The sequence below is a fragment of the Saccopteryx bilineata genome, chromosome 5 (assembly GCF_036850765.1).
Source record: "Saccopteryx bilineata isolate mSacBil1 chromosome 5, mSacBil1_pri_phased_curated, whole genome shotgun sequence".
In the NCBI taxonomy this organism is placed as follows: domain Eukaryota; kingdom Metazoa; phylum Chordata; class Mammalia; order Chiroptera; family Emballonuridae; genus Saccopteryx; species Saccopteryx bilineata.
In genome coordinates this window covers 248724130-248740747 of record NC_089494.1, presented here as the reverse complement: position 1 = coordinate 248740747, position 16618 = coordinate 248724130, and the positions used below count along the sequence as shown (strand labels likewise).

General features: G+C 48.5%; 1 protein-coding gene across 1 annotated transcript in view; it reads right to left on the bottom strand.

Moving 5' to 3' along the window:
- Nucleotides 1–14799, bottom strand: part of SEL1L3 (SEL1L family member 3) — a 111869-nt gene extending 97070 nt beyond the window's left edge. The window contains exons 1-2 of the mRNA XM_066279793.1: nucleotides 14448–14799; nucleotides 239–809 (exon numbers count right to left, since the gene is read on the bottom strand). Coding sequence (XP_066135890.1) covers nucleotides 239–809; nucleotides 14448–14612 — 736 coding nt within the window. The 5' untranslated portion in view covers nucleotides 14613–14799. The remainder of the gene's footprint in view (nucleotides 1–238; nucleotides 810–14447) is intronic.
- Nucleotides 14800–16618: the final 1819 nt, after the last annotated feature.

Genomic DNA, 16618 nt, shown 5'->3' with positions numbered 1-16618 from the left:
CTGGATGCGAAAGGGGGAGAGGAACAGAGAGGGGAGAAGGAAGAGGGAGAAGCAGACCATTGCTTCTCTTGTGTGCCCTAACTGGGAATCGAAGCCACGATGTCCATATGCCAGGCCAATGTTCTATCCATTGAACCACCAGCCAGGGCCAATACAAGAATTTTCTCTTGCCCCTCTGTTACCACACAGGCTATCTGAAGACACTAGAATTGGATTTCTAGCAAGGCAAATGACCTACCAGTTTCAAGAGGACACTGAGGAATCTTGTTTGCCCGAAGGTTCCAAATATAATCCATGTTCCACTCAAGGCACACTTGATGGTCTTTGAAGGGACGTTCAAAAGGTGGGACAGTCTTTAGCAGAGTGTAATTCTTTGCAACAGCGTGGAGCAAGTTTTCGTCCCATTTAACATCCACGCCTCTACCACTATATTTGTGAGTAATCCAAGCGCGGAGTATCACCACCGACACGGAAATGGAGTGTCTGATGAAATAATCGTCTCTGTAAACCATGATGCTTGGGAACTTCACCTGGACGAGGTGCGTCCTGCTGGTGTGAAGGTGTTTCTCATTCTTCCACCTTTTTTTGTACACGGGGATGCTACTTCTGAACTCAGATGAGACAACGGCTTCCAAACTGACAACACAAGGCTGAGAGCATAGATACTCAACCGAGACTTCAGAAATGTTGCGAACATTGCTTTCAACGATGGTGAAGTGAATGAAGTCTTTGTAAGCCACGCTCTGCTCAGCTTTGGGGGTCACTGACGTCGTCATGGAGGTCTGCCGGCCCCAAGACGGTACAAAATTCTGGAAAAAAAAAAAAGAGAGAAACTTGAAAAATTATCGTATTAATTGATATATGAGTCATAATTTTCCTGGGATTAAAAAAAAAATCCAACCACATAAAGCAGCAAATGTGGAAAATAAGAGATGTTGAAATTACTACTGAAGAATTGGAGAGAAACCAAGGCACGCACACAAATGAAGATTAGGTTACATTAGCTGTCTCCCCAGACGCAGTAGCATCTGCTGATCGGAACGTGACTTCCAAACTACGTGGCAGCCACTCCAGAACTGGTTTCCAAATGGAGGAGCTAGTTCGTAATGCATCCAGTCACAATGAATCTGCCTTCAATGAAAAAGAGAACAATCCGGCTTCAGACATTTCCAAACTATTGTCCTGATTTCTATGCTGGAGAGAGGCCGGCAATTCAGAGGGCGGGAGGAGAGTTCAAAGTGCACCAGTGAGGGAACAGGACCAGGACGCCAACCTGGCCTCGTTTTCTCCTGTAAGTTCTGAGCCAGGACAAGCACGCGTGCTGGATGGACCAGCAGGAGGGTACCATTGCTCCAGATCACACACAGGCAGGCTGGGACCACAGACTGTGCCATCTGATTCTTTCCCCATGGCTGGTGAAGCCTGTGCCAAGGAAGAGTTTATTTGCCTGTTTACTTTTCTAGTTCTCTAAATGACCGAGCCTTCTCCACGTGGACATTCATGCCGGAAGAAACCTGGAAGGTTTGGTCATGAAGTCAAGGCAGGATTTGTTGCTAAGACAGATTTCCTAAATGTGACTCAGTGATTCTGGCATCCAAAACACAATGGCAAAAAGATTACTTTGGACCACTGCACACCCATTAGTGTAGCTATTATAAACACAAACAAACAATAACAAGTGTTGGAAAGGATGTGTCGGCAAACTGGAACCCTATGCACTGCTGGTAGGAATGTAAAATGAGGCAACCACTGTGGAAAACAGTACAGTGGTTCCTCAAAAAATTAAACAAGAATTACCATGTGATCCGGCAATTCCACTTCCAGCTCTGTTATACCCAAAAGTGTTGAAAGCAGGGACCTGAAGAGCTACGTTCATAGACACACACCTATGTTCACAGCGCATCAGTCATAATGGCCAACAGGTGGAAACAACCCAAAGCCTATCAACTGATGAACGGGTAAGCATAAGTTGTTATAGACACACAATGAGCATTATCCAGCCTTCAAAAGGAAGGAAATTCTGACACTTGCAACAACTGGATGAACTCTGAGGACAGTGTGTCAGGTGTGGTAAGTTCATTACAAAAGGATAAATACTGTAGGATTCCACTTCTATGAGGTCCCTGGAGTTGTCAGATTCCTAGACCCAGAAAGTAGACTGGCAGCTGCAGGGACTGGGGGGGAAGAGGAAAAAGTGGGGCTACTGTTTAACAGGCACAGGGTTTCAGTTTGGCGAGATGAGGAGTCTGGAGATGGAAGATGGTGATGTTTGCACAACACTGTGAATGTACTTTTAACATCGCTAAACTGTGCACTTAAAATGGTTCAAGTGGCAAAACTTTGTGCTATGTTTACCACAATTTTTAAAGAAAGGTCGTTGTAATTTTCTCCAAAGAAGGAAGAAATAAGGGCCCCTTTGTTCACTTCTGGTTTAGGCGAGGTCAAGGTGGCTACAACAGAAAGACGGTGTCAAGGAATCGATCATGTTTACAAATAGCAGTGACACAAGACAGAATGTGGCCGGTGCTCTATAAACTAGTCTTAAGAGAGCACAGCCCCAGATGAGAGTCATCCTGAGGCTTCTCATTCAGTGACTGGGGCTTCTTGGACAGGTGGTTTAGAAGCGATGCTATTTCACTGGGGCTTTTAGGGATGAAGAGAAGTTCTTTTGGTAGAGAGGCAAGCGGTGTGAACAGCTTACAGAAGGGCAAGAAGGCGGAGAAATGCAAATGCACTGGGGGGGGGGGGGTGAGCAAGCAGCTTGGTTTGGCCGGAGAATAGAAAGGGGGTAAAATACACGAAAGAACATGAGGGATATGAGGTTGAAAAAAAAGGCAGGATCATGGTTTTTGGAGGTTATTGAATCTGCGCCTAAAGAATGTTGACTTTTATTCTACTGATGGCAAAAAAAAAAAAAAAAAAATCAATGAAGGGGATAGTGTTTCTATTTTAAAGCACCAATAAGTCAATTAGAAACAAAGCTGACGATAAGAAAAATAAGCAAACAGTTTACTGGTAAGTAAATTCTCACTCATAGTAAGAAAAATGCACACTGAAACCAGACTGAAATGCCATCTTGAACCCAGTAGAGTCGCAGACATCAAAAGGCCCAACGATACATGGTGCTGGCCGGAGTGTAGGGAAGCACAGCCTCCTATGGTAGGAGTGATCTCTGTGGACTGCAGTCAGGCGACACCTACCAAAAGTATAAATGCCTCTTCTAGGACTGTATCCTACAAATACACTCAAATCTGTTCAAAAACTCACTGCAGCACTGGTTATAACAGCAAAAGATGGAAAACCTTAATGCCCATCAAGACAGGGCTGGGTACATAAATCACAGTACGTCTGCTCCTGGAGTATACTATACAGCTACTCACAGGAGAAAGATCTTCACACACAGATAACGGGGTGATCTTCAAAGAGCCCCCCCGCCCCCCCCCCGCCGAACTTCAAAGTTCAGACGTTTCATTTGGGTTAAAAGAAAGAAAGAAGAAACATACACTTGTTTGCTTGGGCACACACAGCATTGGATGCCCACATGGAGAAGGACGAGGTGATCAAGAGACAGGGTAAGGGAGGGACTTGCCCTGGCCATCCTTGTCCTTTGACTTCTGTGTTACACGAGTGCTACCCAAAAATGTGGGTGGGGAGGGTAGCGTCAGTCCTAAAAAATAGAAAAGGGAAATAACAGCTTCTCTAAATTGCAGAGGGAGACGAGAGGGCTGGCCACTCTTTTTAATTAGGGATGGATGGGAAAACTGTGGGAAGACATATGTAAAGTCCAAACTGTCCACCCCTCAGCATGAGAGTGAATTGTTTTATTTCTTACCTATACTTCCAAATTACAGAGGGGGAAGAGAACAAACATAACAATAATCTTATAATTAGAAATAGAGAATGATAGAAGAATGGATGAGCCCTTGGTGACCAGCCAGCCCACCCCGTGTTTTGGACAACAAAATGGCAACCAAGAGGTGACAGTCCCCAACATCACCCAGCTGGTGGTGGAGCAGAGGCAAGACCAGAAACCTGGCTCCTCTTCTTGACTCCCACCCCCACCTTCTCCACCCCATGGCGCACAGCAGCAGGACTGAAGAGTGGCCGCTTCGTGGCTCTCTGAGAACTCCAGGCTGAATACTGTCTTCACGTGAAGAGGGATCCACCCCAGCATTTGTCCAGAAGTGGCAGTTTCTTCACTCAGCCAGATGTGCTAAGCAAGATGTAGCCCCCTCCCGAAAATGGGAATCAAGCCCGGCCTGTGGTGGCGCAGTGGATAAAGCGTCGACCTGGAACTCCGAGGGCTGAGGTCGACGGTTTAAAATCCTGGGCTTGCCTAGTCAAGGCACATGTGGGAGTTGATGCTTTGATGCTTTCTGCTCCTCCCCCTCTCTAAAATGAATAAATAAAATAAAATAAAAAATGGGAATCAAGCTGGTGAAGCCCATAGCCAAGTTCAGCTGCAGCCAGAGTAGCTGGTGCTGGCGGAAGTGGACCAGAACAGCAGCAGACGGGCGGCTGGCACTTCTCACTCTAAATGCCCGACGCTTCCCTTATCAGTGACGCTTCCCTTATCAGTTTCACGGGAAGGAAACATTTGCTTAGCTAGTGAGACAATAGGGAACGGAGTCCAGGGTGTGCCGTGGTATATTAAATATCACATCGTGTTCCTTTTCAAAGAACAACTTAAAACCTCTACCTCGTTTGTTCATGTACAGGATACCTTCCACACTCACCCAGGCTCAGTTCTCCACTTTGATTTTCTTTTTTCCTTTTTTCGTTCTTTTCTTTGTTTTAATTCCTTTTTATCACTTTTTTTTTTTTTTTTTTTTTTTTTTTTTTTTTTTTTTTTTTACCGCAGACGCTAGGAATGCCAGGAACACCGGAATGCTGGGGGAAAGGCTATCTGATTTCACTACATTTCGTTGCAAAGTGCTATTCATAATAATCTCGTTCGTTATGTCACATCTGCTGGCTGAACACGCACCACCAGCCCACATCCCCACATGCGTGAGCGCAGTGTGCTGAGCGTGGTTTCGGTTCTGCTTGAGGGCCCACAACCCTCCGGACCTCAGCTCATCGCTGCAGAAGTCAGTGGTGACAGACGAGAGTGAAGAAGGCCCGGGACACCTGACTGCATACCCTCTGCAGGGCCTTCTCTTGACATTCTGTTTTAAAGGGACCCTCCCTCTGCTGAGATGAAGCTTATTCTACTTTCACCGGCTTCAAAGTGCCGTATAAGTAAATCCAAGCTTTATGCGTTCTAGATATACGCTATCCAATACAGCAGCCACGAGTCACATCCAGCACTCGGAATGTGGCTGGTCCAAACTGAGGTGTGTCGTCAGTGTAAAATATACCCTGAACTTCCAGAACCGTACAAAAAAGGGATGCAGAGTAGCTCGTTAATAATTTTTACTCTGACTACATGTTGGAATGATATTAGGGTAGAGTGAGTTACATAAAATATATGACGACCATTATTCCCCCCCCTTTCAGTTTCCTTGTTTTATGTCGCTACTAGAAAATCTGAAATTACATATGTGTCTTGCATCTGCGGCTCACATATTTCTACTGGATGGCACTATTCTAGATTTGAGGACTGCGGGCTTTTCCTGTAAAAAAAAAAAAAAAAAAGGACCATGTGGTGAATATTTTCAGTTTTTGGGCCACTCGGTGTTCCCTGCAACTACTCACCTCTGCTGTGGCATCAAATAAGCTTGGCTGTCATCCAGTACAACCTTGTTTATTTGCAAAAACAGGTAGCTGTTTGGATTGGCCCGTGGCCCATAGTGTGCCCACCACTGTTCGAGATTATCAAATTTTTACTCTAGATAGATTTGTAAAGAACACAAAGTGAGAGAAGAAATGCTTTTTTTTTCTTTTTTCTTTTTGGCAACAGAGACAGAGAGAGAGAGAGAGACAGCAGATAGGAACAGATAGACAGGAAGGGAGAGATAAGAAACATCAATTCTTCAAGGCAGCACCTCACTTGTTCATTGATTGCTTTCTCATATGTGCCTTGACCGGGGGGCTACAGCAGAGCGAGTGACCCCTTGCTCAAGCCAATGACCTTGGGCTCAAGGCAGTGACCATAGATTCATGTCTACGACCCCACTCTCAAGTCAGAGACCTTGGGGTTTCGAATCTGAGTTCTCCAAGTCCCAGTCCTATATTCTGTCCACTGTGCCACCGCCTGGTCAGGAGAGATGCTTGCTTTTTTTTTTTTTTTTTAAGGAATTATCACATAGAAGAAACAAGCTGAATAAACCAATGAGGCATAATTTCCTATACACATGGAGTTTGGTAGGGTTTGATTATTTTGTGAAGGTTTCTGGCAGTGGTGTTGATGACATCTTGCTCTTGTTTCTTTCAAGAAAGATCTAAGCAGGATGAGAAGTTGGAGCTAGACCCGGCAAAGAATTATAATTGCCTGAACTGAGAAAGATTATTGGAGAAGTGCGGAAAGCATGAGTGACAGCTAGGGCACAAGAAAAAAGCATCTTCAGGGAGGAGGCTGTGTTTTCTGAGTATGATGGGGGTGGGGGTGTGCCGGCCCCGAGGAGGACCTCAGCATCATCATCGCGTAGCTCTAGGGGCTTGGTCTGAAGCCGTGAAGGTGCTGCAGCTGTCCTCTGGGCTGCCACAGAGTGTCCTCTGGGCACCTCTGCAGTGCAGGAGGTCTTCATCTCGTGGGCTGGAGCCGCCCCCGCGGGCAGCTGCCACACCATGAGCTGTGGCTACCTCTGTTATGTACCAAACCAACACCGATTATCAACACACCACACTCTAAATATTGATCAAGCTGAAGCTGATTTCCTGGCTCAAGTCATGTGTGTAGTTATGAGCTGTTTCCAGCCAGGAAAACAAGGCCATTAACTTGAAGAGTTTCAGCTACAGGGATGACACGTGTACAACCTTCATAGGTATTTTCACATGCCAGGTTGCATTAACATAAGCTAAGAGTTACCCAAACGTTCTTTTGTTTAGAAATTCTGAGGTTAGAGTCTGTGTTGTATTCATTGTTATGCCTCTGGCTCGGCACATAGTAGGATTTTGACAAGTGTCTCTTGCTGAAATCAAGTCCTAGGCATGGGTATTTCCACCAGGTGCCCTGGTGGTCCGTCCTAGGTCACTGCTTCACCGTGCTGGGAGCACCTACATGCAAATCAAAGCATTTGATCCAACCATGAGTACCCCCCCCCCTTCCTGACATTCATAAGTTCTTTTTTTTTTTTTTTCCCGAAGGGGAGAGGGTTCGGGAGACCACGGAGGGCGTCGGGAGGAGGGGGACTGGGGCTCCGGGAAGGGGCCCAGGGAGCGGAGGGGGGGGAGGAGGCCCGGGAGGGGGGCGGACTGGAAGTGGGGTCTCATAAGTTCTTTTGTGAGGAGGGGCCCCATTCAGTTTTCCATTCAGTCTCATCAACCTCCTGTTGAACAGCCCTCTCCCTCTGGCCTATCACTGGGCTTCTGGGAGTCAGAGCTGAGGTGAGGTCAGAGAAGGAGGCACTCCGGCCCCCACCGCCCCCACAGGGGGTGGACTTCTCCTAGCCGTCTAGTCCCTCTAGACCAGTGGTCCCCAACCTTTTTTGGGCCACGGACCGGTTTAATGTCAGAAAATATTTTCACGGACCGGCCTTTAGGGTGGGACGGATAAATGTAACACGTGACCGAGACAAGTGTCAAGAGTGAGTCTTAGACGGATGTAACAAAGGGAATCTGGTCATTTTTAAAAAATAAAACATCGTTCAGATTTAAATATAAATAAAATGGAAATAGGCCCTGGCTGGTTGGCTCAGTGGTAGAGCGTCGGCCTGGCGTGCAGGAGTCCCGGGTTCGATTCCCAGCCAGGGCACACAGGAGAAGCGCCCATCTGCTTCTCCACCCCTCCCCCTCTCCTTCCTCTCTGTCTCTCTCTTCCCCTCCCGCAGCCGAGGCTCCACTGGAGCAAGGATGGCCCGGGCGCTGGGGATGGCTCCTCGGCCTCTGCCCCAGGTGCTAGAGTGGCTCTGGTCACAACAGAGCGACGCCCCGGAGGGGCAGAGCATCGCCCCCTGGTGGGCAGAGCGTCGCCCCCTGGTGGGCGTGCCGGGTGGATCCCGTTCGGGCGCATGTGGGAGTCTGTCTGACTGTCTCTCCCTGTTTCTAGCTTCGGAAAAATACAAAAAAAAAAAAAACAAAAAAAACAACGGAAATAATGTAAGTTATTTATTCTTTCTCTGTGGACCGGTACCAAATGGCCCACAGACCGGTACTGGTCTGTGGCCCGGAGTTTGGGTACCACTGCTCTAGATCTTCCAACAACTCCCCTGAAACCTTTTCATTTCTCCACACCAAAAATACAAAGTAAAATTTAAAAATGCCTTATCCCTCCACCCCCATCAGACTCCAGCAAGTTCATCCATGTTAATGTGATAATGACAAAATACTGCAGTAATGTCACATATCTGCATGTCTACGCCAGCCTGGTAGAAATAATGCCTTACTTAAAAGCAAAGGCCCAAAACACTGCAGCTATGAGATATTCGGGGGATAGGGAGACATTCCTGTGCCCCTCAAATTATGCCATTTAGGCAGCCATGGAGATGTTGCCCTTGGAAGCTGGTCTGCTCTGATCTGCTCTGCACACAATGGTCTGAGCTCTGGGAGACGCCTGAGCCCTCAAACATCTGTTTCGACCAGAAGTAAGCCCTAATCAAAGTCAAGCCTGACAGTGTCACACACAGTCACAAAACACACATTTTTGTCTTTGTGTAATTGTCGACGTATTGAAATTTTTTATAAAAGAAAGAAATGGGTCGGTTAATGTGTGTTGATGATAAAAAGAACCAAAACTGGAGATCTAAATGCATTCAGTTCAGCCTGGGAATTGAGAAATAGATGAATTTATGCATCTTCTGGATGGAAGGGGGGGAAAAAAATCTATCAATACGGCCTAAACTTCTTTCAGGATGACTGCATCCGATTCCTTTAAACAAAATCAATAAGAAGAAACTCTATTCAAATAACCCTCCCTTATTCTAAAGAGCTGAGAAAACTTTGCTCTTTTCTCTACATGATCCACTATTTAAGGAAGGGACAGAAATGGGAAAATCTTAAATCATTCACATCTCACTATGAAGAGCACATTTAATCTCACATGTGTATGTATGTGGGTATGTCTGATACGCAAACAAGAATTGACTGTTTTTCTCATCCCCACCCATTCATTCACCTTAAGAAAACCTTGGCTCATGAGGGCTTTCTCTCCAAACTGGCTGGATCAAACTTCCCATAGGTCAAAAGGGTAATTGTATTGGCTTAAAAGGCCTACTTTTTCAATTTCTGCAGACTAGAAATAAGCAAAAATTCTGTTTATGTCAACGAAGCATGCAATTAAGCAGAATGGGTGATGAGGTCAATATGGACTTCAAAATCAAGACATGCCTTGGGAAATGTTTCCCATTCAGCCAGTATGCCTTCCCAAACCTGAGAACTGGCTAGGGACACACCATCACAATATACAAAATCCCAATAATGCTCAATACTCGTACTGTGTTGGACCCTCTCCCCTGTTTCATATGATTCGATAGGCTATTGCTTTCTAATTCAAATCCTATAAGGGTAACCATGGTTTGGTTTGGTTTGGTTTGGTTTCTTTGAGTAGCTGCTGTGTGCAAGGCATTGGAACAGGTGCCCTAAGCCTTTCCCACTCAAGTCCAACCTGGTCCTTTCACAAAGAACTCCGGAGAACGTCTCCTTTCAGACCTAATCCTCAAAACAGCCGTGTGAGGGACAGAATTCCAGCTGAGGAAACGACACGGATTCAGAGAGCGTAAGCAACTACCCGAGGCCAACCAGCAAAACCAAAAATTCAAATCCGTTATCCACTAGCTCCAAAGTCAGCAATGGCGAGCCTCCTGCCTCCCAGAGACACTCCGAAGGACCCCTCCACTCAACCACTCACCTCTACACCTTCACTACTCTCTGGCTGCAAGTGAGGGAGTCTCAGGACTTTCCTCACTCCCATCCTGAAAGGGGGTGGGGGTGGCTTAAATCTATGGGGTCACTACACGTGTCATGTTGTATCTGGGGAGGGCAGATGTGATCTTAGCCACAGACACACACTGTGCACTGAGCCAGCCCCCAGCTCCTTCCGGGTGCGGATGGGAGATAGGAGCCACCAAGTCAGAAGCTCCCCGGCCTTTCCTCACAAGCTGCATGGCCCCCTACACCTCAGCTCCCTTCTCAGGGGAACGGATGAGCCAATAAACCGGGTGACTGAATCCACTGTAGGCTATTTATGGCCTACGTAAGTCTATCCATCTTCTCCGTGAAATACCCGGGTTCTTTATGTCTTCTCTTCTACCTTTCCTCCAGCTGCTTCCGGTCACCCAATTTACGGTTCCTACACTTTTACCAACAAGAACAGAAGGGCTAGAAGTCAAGAGGGAAACAGCATCGCCTGGGAGATTGTAGGAGCCCTGGTCAGGAGGGATGTGGAAAGCTACTACTGGCTGACGCGACGTTTGAGGATGATCTCTGTATTTCAGATACTCACAATCACTCTCGCACAAGCTGGACAATCAAGCCTTCTTCACTTTGTCTTGCTCTTCCGGGTCCTGCGTTACATGCATCATTACTTCTAGGGGGGATGACCAGTGGCCACTCACAGAGGATTCTGTACAAGATTGTCACAGTCACCATCTGCTAACGATCCTCACGTACGTCTGCACTGTTGACATCCTCTTCTTTCTTTGTCCCCTGATTGTCGAACAAGTGCAAATGTCCACAGCCGACCATCAATAAACTAGCCATTGTGATATCTGTTTTCTCATTTAAGAAAAGAATTATACCTTTGAGCCAGAGTTTGGAATGGCACCTGCCTTCTACAGGTGCCATTGTCACAGACGGGATTGGGGCAGGCTCAGGATGTTCTGGCCAAGTGTGGAAGGAGGTAAGAGTTAATAACAGAATGACAAGGGGGTCTGTGGGTCAGAGCAAGTCCTGTGTGGACCACACCACTCAGCACCAGTGACCTCAGTGGAATCGATCTCATTACCTTTTGCTTTTGAGGCCCTCGCCCTCTCTGGGGAGACTCTCTGCATCTTGACCTTTGATGACCTTCAGAATTTTCTGGCAGCTGCTAGAACCAGGGATCATCTTTTCAGAAATCTGCTTGGCATTATTCCGTGACTTATCTTTCAGGCCTCGTCACAATTATTCATGCTTTGGCAGTATCCTAGCTACAGTCACAGTTCCATTCTTAGGCTGCTACTGAAGGTTACTCTGCCCCAGCCAGTGGAGAAGGGGGAGCCCATCACCCTGGACCCTGGCTCCAGGAAGCATGCTTCCCACCAGGGCAGGGGCTTAAAGGCATCTGTTCAGAAAGACATTCTCAACCTCCAGCTCTTGTGAACATGCAAATGGGCGGGGATAACACAAGATAGGAATTGGTCCCCAAATCACAAAAAAATCGGCTCTGAAATTGGCTTCCTAGGCACACTCGGCTCTACACTTGGACACACAGATCATACAAACTCAATTGCTAACCTTCGCCAACCTCCTGCCTCTGGACTGTATGAGGACCCACTCTCTTACCTCTCCATCATGAATGGCAAATATCTTATGGTTTTACCTTCTCTCTCTCTCTCTCTCTAACATCCTGCTTCTAATCTGTGGCTTCCTGCTTTGTGTATTTTAGGCTACTTTAGACATGACCTCACATCCTGGCCAATTGCACAGTAGCTGCTAATTGTGAAAGCTTTGCTAATGGCCCATACATCTATGCATTAGAAGAATGGGTTATACGCAGTAAAATCCAGAAGGTAATAAGCTAGTCTGGCTAAGACCTGGGAATCTGGAAGTAGAGAGGTTTGGGTTTCCATTATGGACTACCTGTGCGGCCCTGGGCAACTTACCCTCTCTGGGCCTGCTTACTTCATCTGAATGGGGATAACAGCTGCTCCCTGAGGGTCCTTACTAAGCCTACTATCAGCCACTGCATATAAATAACTTAGTAGTATTGTTATATTATTGTTGTTGTTGTTTAGGCTTTCAAATAATGGGATAGCTTTCTCCTTCCTGTGTCTACATATGCCTGAGGTCCTACCTAGTCATTTTTCTCATCCTCTACCCTCCACCTGCCCACCCACCCTCGCCAGACCAATCACTTCCTTTAGGAAGTATTCTTTGATAAGTACAATGCACGCAATTATGCACCTTTTTCTTGGCTGTTTCATGTTTTTCACGCAGATGTGTACATTTCCCTCAGTTTGCAGGCGAAACCTCTGCAAGGTCAAGAAGCCTCACCTGGGCAGTATCTCAGGTAGCACATACCTCCAGAGCAAAATCCCTAGCAGGTGGCTACACCTCAGAACAAAAGGAGAAGCCCACCTTCCAAGTCACACTTTGACCTCCCTGGGGTTTTGCAAAAGCTTCTCATTCGGTTGCAAAACGACTTTCTCATTGTCAAAGCCCTTCTCTTACAATAGCACTGCTGCAGCCCAGCTGAAGGGAACGAGCACAGTCAGGAAGCACTGACATTTCCCTCTCCAGGATAGTTCCAAAATCCATTCTGTCCCTGTCTGCCAAGACATTCATCTATGCTCTAGTTATTTCCCACATGACAGAATTTTCTACCATCTCCCTTTTCGGAGCCCTCCTTCCCCACCTCCCTACCTCACTCTAGTCTGCCCATAGCGTCATCTCCCCCTTCCCTGTGATGTTCTCTTAACCCTCACTTAGTCCACACAGCACTTGAATACCTGGTCCACCATCTGTCTCTGTTCCCACAGACCACAAGGCCTCCTGTTACTGATTTCTTGGAATTGTCAAGAAGTGGCTTCTCTTTGCCAGGTGTCAAAATTTCCATGTGGAACTTTCCAGACCACCTGTACATTAATGTTTTACCCGATACTCTACTACATCATTCCTGCCTCTGTGGGTAACCAGTGCCTTGTGGACAGCGATCATCTGTTTAGACCGAAACCCTGTCATTTGTTATGGCAGTTTTATTTATAAGCCTGTGTGCTGTAACCCTGTGGCATAAATATTAAATAACAGTATCTCTTAGGTGAAAAAAAAATCATTCACGGTAACTGACAACTTCTTATATGAAAATATGAAGTAAATCCAACCACAAAATTTGTTACTGGCTAATTTTAAAATATGAAGAAAATAATGGATTGCTCAACAGGTAGATGCAAAAACAGAAATGCAATTTGCATTTTTACACTCCCTTGCTTCAAGAAATGAAATGTGCAAGCAGTAAAGAATGTTAAAGAAACTTGGGCTGGGTGGCAAATTTCCTTGGAATCAGATTCTAATTCCTGCAAGTGTCTCTTAAGCAGTTTTTAGCTTCTCAAAAGACAGACTCCAAATAATGACAAGGCTACATAAATGAGAAGAAAAATTCTGGACAATGACACTGCTCAATTTTTTTTCACATTCTGTGAATTTCCTATTACATCAGTTTCATGATTCAGCATTTTCCATTTCATTTATTTACAGTAATATATGGCGAGATAACCCAAGGTCTCTGCAGGATCCTGGAACATAAGGTAGGCTGGACAGGAAGGGTGTCACCTTCTGTAAATTTACTATTGTTTAGAACTCAAAGCAGAAGGAAGAAAAGCCATCAAAGGAACTGAGGGATATTTCTCCCACCTTTTTTTGAGGGTCTAAATTACTCTGGTATTTGAAATGAGTTGGTTTTGAAAAATAGGTTATTGCCATTGAGTTGATAATTAAAACAGAAGCCAAGAAGTGTGCAAATTGTAACTGACATGCATAAGCCAAACGTATTCCCAGAAATGACAATGTTCAAGACGCAGCTAAAGTCACCACTCCGGCGGTAATCTAGTTACAGAGAACTAGATTTCTTTCTGGCATCCGCAACTTGGCTAGAGTGACCACGGAGGAGTTGGAAGAGCGCTGGAAACGAGAGGTTCATCGCTCGGTGCATTGGCAGAAAAGACGGTCCGGGCCATGAGGACAGGGTGGAAACTAAAAGGAGGGTCGAGGCGAGTGGCATTCGCGGGAAGAGGCGAAGTTGAGAACGAGAAGAGAATGAGCTGCGAGAAGATTTTAAGGGAAGCCCAGGACGGGTAGGGAGGGGGGTTGGAAAGCCGTGAGGAAGAGGTAGGGAAGGATCGTGGGTTAGCGAAGATCCCAGGTGGAGTGGGGGACAGGCCGGGTCTCGAGGGGAACCTGAGCCAGGTCTGAAGCGAGTCTGGGAGAGAGAGAAAGGGACACGAGCGAGAGCGCAGCGCAAGTCCGGTCCACGCACCGCTCTCCGCGCCCGGGTACCCATCCCAGGTGCCCGGAGCGCCCGGGGCGCAGCGGCCAGGAAAAGAGAAAACTAGCTACACCTCACCCGCTCCGCGTGGCTGAGGTCCCTGGCCCCTCCACCCGCGTTCCCGGGACCCCGCGCGGAAGGGAGGACCCGGGTAGGGTCCGGCGCTCACCAGGTAGCAGAACAGGAGCAGCGCGCAAGCAGGACGGCCGCCGAGGTCCGCGGGGACGCCGCCGCTCGGGGGGACCATGGCTGCGGCCCGGGGGCCGACCGAGGGCGGCGGGGGTTGTCGCTGTTGCTGCCGCGGCCGCTCGAGCCCCGCGCCGCGCCGCTGCATGGCGAGGCCGCCCGGATCCGGGCCGGAACAGGTCACCTGGTGCAGGGACCGGCCCCCGCCCGAGGCGCCACCTTCCCGCCCGCCCCCGGCCGGGCCGGCCGCCGCGCGCGGGGCCACCTGCCGCCGCCGTTGCCGGACCAGCCGCCACCACTGCCGCTCCCGCCGTCGCCGCCCCCGCAGCCCCAGCCGAGCTCCGGCTCCTCCCCGCCTCCCCGTCCCCGTCCCCTCCCTCGCCTCTGCGCCCAGCCCGGCCCGCCTCTCGGCCGCTCCCTCCGGCCGCCAGGCTCCCACCCCTCGGGGCAGCCGGCACCCACGCAGGTGGGGATCGACCCCGGCCCCCGCCCCCCACCCGGGTGGCTCCGCTCCCGGCACGCCTCCCCTCTCTCTTTCTTTCCCGTCCTCCCCCGCCCCCCTTACCCGCTCTTCCTTTTCGCGATCCTCTCCCCTCCCTCCGTTTCCCTTTTCCCACCCTCTCCCCTCTTCTCTCTCTCACCTCTCTCTTCCTAATCCCGTCTTTTTTTTTTTTTTTTTTATCACTTTCTCCTTTTTTCCCTTCCCTTCTCATTATATTTCTCCCTCCCGTATTTTCCCAATCCCACCCACTCCTCTTGGCGGGTCGCGCAGCCCAGTTCCCGCCGGTGCAATGGGTTTTGTTCGGTTGCTTTTTTTGTTTTTGCGAGGGCGCCATTCCCGCTGGGCGCGGAGCGAGTGTGCCCCCTGGAGTTGCGCCACGCATCGGCCCAGCTTCCAGCCCTGAAGGATGGATTTTGACCCCTGCCAACCTCCACCTGTCCACCTGCTGGGGCGGGGCAGCCTCCCTGCTGGTACATTATTAGTCCGGGTTGCGCCCCAATCTGCCGGCTGGCTCGCTGCAGGTTCTGGGTGTTTCCCGAGGGTTTTGCGCCGTGTGGCCGCCGCCCCCGCTGCCGTGCTCTTTGTTTTAACTGTCCAGAGTATCGGCGCCTAAAATGGGTTTGTATTTAATTTGTATCTATGAGCCCCAGCTTCAACTTTGGACGGAAAAGAAAATGAATTAATTAGGCCAATGCAATTGTACTCAAGCCCATAATGACAGGGGGTGAGGCTCTTGAACAAACAGCTTTAAAAAAAAAAAATTTCAGGTACATTTTGGCCTTGGGGCACAGATTTGGACTGGCCCGGATCATGTCGCCTTCCGAAAGCAGGACACCCTAGCTTTAGGCCTGCTCTGGAGCGCTGGGAAAGACAGCGCTATGCCTAGGGGCTCAGACAACTGCTTGGGCCCGCAGCTTCTACTCTGAAACAGTTAAACCACCTTCGAAAGTTAGCAAAAGCTTCCTGTTGGCCCTGGTGGATTTGTGCAGATTGGAACTAATAATAGATTGAGAGCCTGAGAAGACACAGCCCTTTCCTTGTGGAGGTGCAACCACAGTAGGCCAAGTCACAAAAGGCGCAAGAGGCTGGTGGTGAATACTGGATGCCCAGGGCTGGGTCTGACCAGCTTTGGAATCCTCTGGGCTTGGATGTGCCTTCCACCACCTCTCTGCAGGCCTGGCCACACTCAGCTCCTCAGCTGACTCAGCCCTTAGTTTTTTTTTAGGTCACCTGAGGGCTGCGGCCCTGGGTCAGGCTCTCCGCCCAGAATCACTCACTGCAAGATATTGCCTTATGTGAGTGGTTCTGACTTCAGCCTTGTGCACACACACGTGGCTGAACAACCTCTCAAGAATTTCGGAGTCAGTGAGTCCTGGCTGGGGCTTTGGGAAGCTGCCTTCCTAACAAGCACCCAGGTAATACAGATGCTGGTGGTTCAGAGATCCCATTTTCAGAACCACTGCCTAATAGGAAAGGGTCACCTCTGTGCCTGTCACATCTAGCAGTCACCACATAAAAGCATTTGAAGGTGTTTGTTTGACAGATGTGACCACCGCCCTGTCCTACTTCCACAGACTCCAAAGAATTCAAATTCTCCCATGTGATGTGGAAAACCACTGGCTCTCAAGGGCCCAAGGGGATAACGGATTTGG